This window comes from Lactuca sativa, chromosome 6, assembly GCF_002870075.4.
Source record: "Lactuca sativa cultivar Salinas chromosome 6, Lsat_Salinas_v11, whole genome shotgun sequence".
Taxonomy (NCBI): domain Eukaryota; kingdom Viridiplantae; phylum Streptophyta; class Magnoliopsida; order Asterales; family Asteraceae; genus Lactuca; species Lactuca sativa.
The window spans coordinates 132,689,689-132,695,113 of NC_056628.2; the positions used below are offsets into that span (position 1 = coordinate 132,689,689).

Genomic DNA, 5,425 nt, shown 5'->3' on the forward strand with positions numbered 1-5,425 from the left:
CTTTTATGTATTATTGTATAAAAAATAAAAATAAAAATGATATGAATTAACGTATATATTTTATAAAACCAACAACTTTGGTTGCAAAATTATAACTAAACATTATAATTAGTAATCAAAGAATTTGATACATAAATGGATGGAAATAAATTTGATTTATTCAATTAAATCCATTAAAAACGTACCATAAATATTTTATCGAGAAATTGACGACACTGTATTAAATAATGTTTTATAAAATTTGGCAAATATATCATGTTTAGTATTTTTTTAATACAAAACGTACCAAATTTTATAAAAATTTATTGACGATACTGTACCAAATTTTATAAAACTTTATTGACGATACTGGCAAAAATATCATGTTTTGTAATTTTTTAATATTTAAATTTGGTACAGTATTAAATAATATTTTATAAAATTTGGTACTGTATTAAATAATGTTTTATTGATGTAATAAATTTTTATTTATAAATTTGTTAAAAATATCATGTTTGTAACATCGAACTTTTTTTTAAGTTTTGTATTTTTTTTTTTAAATTGTTTATCATCAATAAAGTTAGAAAAATTATAAATTAAAAAAAACTTTAAAAAAGTAAAGATATATATGTTTTTTAGGCTAGAAGATGTTTGAAAATGTTAAAAGACTCTGGTCCACATCTGCACATCTACGCCAAGAAGATGGCGTGCAGAATTTTTAGGTCTGCAGTTTTCAGAAAAACAAACAGTCTGCGAAGGCTAATGTCTGTGCGGCATAGACAGAAGAAGAGTTAACGCAGATCTGCAGACAAAAAACAAACACTACCTAAATGTACAGGGATAACATTTTTATGGGACACAAGCATAAGCAAGCTCTTTATAGTTTTATTTAGGGAAAATGACTCTTGAGGGTAATTAAGTTTTGCGTTTATACTCATTTGGTTCTTTTTCGTTTTTTTTTTTTTTTGTATTGAATATACCATCGAACTTGTTGTTTGCGTTCACCAAAACCCTTTTGACCGACTTTTGACCTGTGATAGCCGGTCAAAGGGTTATGGTGAACACAAACAACAAGTTCGATGGTATATTGAGTACAAAAAAAGGGACCAAATGAGAACAAATGCAACAGTTGGTTACCCTCCTGATTCATTTTCCTTTTATTCATTTACAGCAAATTTCATGTCATCCCCTACTGATATTAATGACTTTTTTATGAGATTCATTATTGTTTCTCTTCAAAACATAACCCACGAAAGAACATTATTCATACATGTACAACTTTGTAATGCACTTGAATATTTATTAGGGAAATCTTGACTAAGTAGACGCATTTTATGACTACATTTACATTTCCAATCAAATGATTTATCGTATCATGGATTCTAAACAAGTCTACAAACGAATGGAATCACAAGTGCTGTGATTTTTTAGTTTACTTAGCTTTAAGATCGAATTCATGGGATAAGATACAACATCAATATGTACAATATCATGCTGCTTTTGTAGATACATCACCGTAAATTACCTTGAGATAAACGTTTATGCTGATAAATATACCTCTCATACACAGTCATATCCTTTTGCAAAGAGATGTTGACAGCTAACCACAATAAGCATAATGTGGACCATGTTTTAACAAGGTTACCCCTTTGAAACGATCTTCATATACGTTATAGCCAAAGAAGGTTGCAATCTTTGATAATTTTGCAACTTTAATTTCATTTAAATTTTCGGGAAAATGACTCAGGAGGGTAACCAACTGTTGAGTTCATTCTCATTTGGTCCCTTTCCTTTTTTTGTACTCAATATACCATCGAACTTGTTCTTTGTGTTCACCATAACCCTTTGACCGGCTATCACAGGTCAAAAGCCGGTCAAAAGGTTTTTGTGAACGCAAACAACAAGTTCGATGATATATTGAATAAAAAAAAAAGAGACAAAATAAGTGAAACGTAAAAGTTAATTAACTTAAGAGTCATTTTCCCTTTTATTTATTTCCAGTGAAGGATAGTCAACAACCACTAATGGATGTTCTACCTTGTGAAACAAGAAAATGAATGATGCAATTACCGTGATGTCATTCTTCATTAGTCTATTCTTGGGAAGCTTCATGCTTAGTTACCTTTTCATGCCGTTCCGTAGTTACGCACAAGGTCGGCTACCCTTTCGGCATTTTATAAGTAAAGAATGGCTTCTACACGACACCCCGTTCCATAAAACTTCACAAGATTACAAAAAAGAAAGACTTATTACATTAGTCTTTGCCACTAGACTCTGTATATAAACTAACTATGTGATCTATGCAGTATACACCCTCCTCATCTCATCACTATTTTACCAACAGATTTGAGTGACCTGTGAGGCTTTCAGCAAGGAAGCCAGAGATGATGGGGGATATGACTCAGTTAGGGTCTTTAATGGCTGCCGTAATGTTCGTTTGGGCAATATTCAGGCAACTGTTTCCTGATGAATTCCAAAGAGATGTCAGGAAATATGTTAACAAAGTAGTTAGCTATGTGTACCCTTATGTCGAAATCACTTTTCATGAATACCAAGCAGAAAGCTGGTTCGAGCGAAGCAAAGCCTTTGTTTCCATTGAACGTTACCTCAGCACCAACTCCTCCAACAGAGCCAAAAGGCTCAAAGCAAACGTGGTCAAAGACTGTGAATCCGTCGTCCTGAGTATGGACGACTACGAAGAGGTCACAGACGAGTTCCAAGGCATCAAGATCTGGTGGACGTCGAGTAAAAGCATCCCAAAACAGCAGGCTCTCTTTTCCTATCGAGGTGAGGAGGAGAAGCGGTATTATAGGCTCACATGTAGAAGAGAACACCGAGATATCATCACAAAAGTTTACTTGCAATATGTACTCGATGAAGGAAAGGCTATTGCAGTGAAAACAAGGCAACGAAAGCTCTATACTAACAACAAGAGTGAGAACTGGTCTGGTTACAGGAGGACTATGTGGAGCCACATCATATTCGAGCACCCTTCCACATTCGACACTCTTGCAATGGACCCGAAAAAGAAGAAAGAGATTTTAGATGATCTTATGATGTTCAGCAAGTCGAAAGACTACTACAAGAAGGTGGGCAAGTCATGGAAACGAGGATATCTTCTTTATGGCCCACCAGGAACCGGAAAGTCTAGCATGATTGCTGCCATGGCTAACCTTCTGGAATACGACATCTATGATCTTGAATTAACCTCCGTGAAAGATAACACGGACTTGAGGAAGCTACTCATCGAAACATCAAGTAAGTCTATAATTGTGATCGAGGATATCGACTGTTCACTTGATTTAACTGGTCAGCGAAAGGAGAAAAAAGAAGAGAGTAAAGAGGAGGAGAAGGATCCAGTTAAGAAGGCCGAGGAGGAAAAGAGTAAGAAGAATAAGGGAAGTGAAGTGACTTTATCCGGGCTTTTGAACTTCATTGACGGGCTATGGTCGGCTTGTGGGAGTGAGAGACTGATCGTGTTCACAACAAACTTTGTTGAAAAGCTTGATCCTGCTCTGATTAGGAGAGGAAGGATGGATAAGCATATCGAGCTTTCCTATTGTTGTTTTGAAACATTCAAGGTGCTTGCAAAGAACTATTTGGATCTTGAATCACACGACTTGTTTTCAACCATCAGTCGACTCTTGAAGGAGACCAAGATGACTCCAGCCGATGTTGCCGAAAATTTGATGCCAAAGTCATTTGAAGAAAATGCTGAGAGTTGCTTGAACAAGTTGATCCAATCTCTGGAGAATGCAAAAGAAGAAGCAAGGCTGAAAGCTGTGGAGGATGCCAGGATCAAAGCTGAGGAAGAGGCGGCTAAAAAGATTGAACAAAATGGTGACAAGGTACAAGAGAGTACTGATGCAAAGTTAGGTGATGAAGAAGGAAAGAAGACTGATAAACATACTGATGTAAAAGAAAACGGTGTCATCACTGCATAGGTATAGATGTGGCGTAAAGAATTACTACCAATTGTTTTTACTTTCTTGATATGTTTATATTGTTCTGTCCTTTTCGCTTGGTTGTAAATTGTAATGCGTTGGTAGTTTTGACTTACAAGTACTCAAATGAAAGTCAAAAGTCAAGTGTGGTAGTTGTGTGTTGACGTGATTCAAAAATAAACTGCTTATTATATTAGGATTTCAGCATTCGGCATGCCATACATAATAGTATATACCAACAGGCAGGATTAGTGAATAATATAATGTATATATTTATCTTTTTGGAAAATCCAAATATAGTGTAGCGGTGTGTGGTTGATGAAAGATGCGTCATACATAGATTGTGACCTGTGAGTTCAAATCTTGTTGTTGACCAAAGTGTATATTTTAGGAGTGTAATAAAATGTGTGAAAGAACTTAATTTAATATATCACAAATTAGTCATATCCCAAAAGTCTAGCTCCGATAATAAAAAGAGTACACTCGACAATACGCTCACAACCCCTGTGTGTGAAAGAACTTAATTTAATATTACAAATTAGTCATATCCCGACAGCCTAGCTCATATTTAAATAATAATAAAAAAAAAAAAAAAAAAAAAACCAGTAGCAATATTTTAGGTGGACAATCTATTAGAGATGGGGTTTGCATCCATTAGACCGGACAGAGTGGCCTCCGTTTGAGGCTCGATGACATCAATGAACACCAAGCCAGGTCGACACCTTGGCATGCCGAGCTCGGTTCGGTAATTTGGTGGAAATGTATTGAGTTTGACCAACGTAACACTCATTTCATTTAACACGTCAAAATCATCTTCTACTTCTCATACATTCTTTCTAAAAATATCATCTTCATCTTCTTCATCAGGCATATTTGATGCATTTCTTGAAACGGCAATAGAGGTCATTCAATCATGACCGGATAACCGGAGAACCACGAGCATCATTTGCTACGACCCATGGTACTCAGCCCACAACGTCACTTCTCAATCCGCTATGATGCATGGTATTCGAACCATGATATCACTCCTCAATCTGCTACGATGTATGGTACCCGAACCATGACATCACTCCTCAATCTGCTACGATGTATGGTACCCGAACCATGACATCACTCCTCATTCTGCTACGATGTATGGTACCCGAACCATGACATCACTCCTCAGTCTGCTACGATGTATGGTACCCGAACCATGACCTCACTCCTCAATCTGCAACGATGTATGGTACTCAAACCATAACATCACTCCTCAATCTGCTACGATGTATGTTACTCGAACCATAACATCACTCCTCAATCTGCTACTTAGAACCTTCAGAATGCTCCCTGTATCAAGTATGGGTCCTCTGCTTTCGGCAGTACGGGTCCATACTACCTGCCACATCTACCCATACTTTCCACACGGACCATCCCAGAGCTCCTAAGTAGTTGCTCAACCTTCTCGTTCACCAATTTCGTCACGCGTGCTCGCTCCTCAGCGAAATGCTATACTCTGCCAGCAC

At 36.6% G+C, this 5,425-nt stretch overlaps 1 protein-coding gene across 1 annotated transcript; it reads left to right on the plus strand.

Moving 5' to 3' along the window:
- Positions 1 to 2,202: 2,202 nt before the first annotated feature.
- On the plus strand, positions 2,203 to 4,119 carry LOC111887525 (AAA-ATPase ASD, mitochondrial). The gene has a single exon (XM_023883696.1). It carries the CDS (start codon positions 2,364 to 2,366, stop codon positions 3,921 to 3,923), a length of 1,560 nt encoding a protein of 519 aa, XP_023739464.1. The 5' UTR covers positions 2,203 to 2,363; the 3' UTR covers positions 3,924 to 4,119.
- Positions 4,120 to 5,425: the final 1,306 nt, after the last annotated feature.

What these genes read in the sequence shown, in the direction of transcription:
- LOC111887525 (XM_023883696.1), top strand. Translation starts at nt 2,364, where the DNA reads ATGATGGGGGATATGACTCAGTTAGGGTCTTTAATGGCTGCCGTAATG.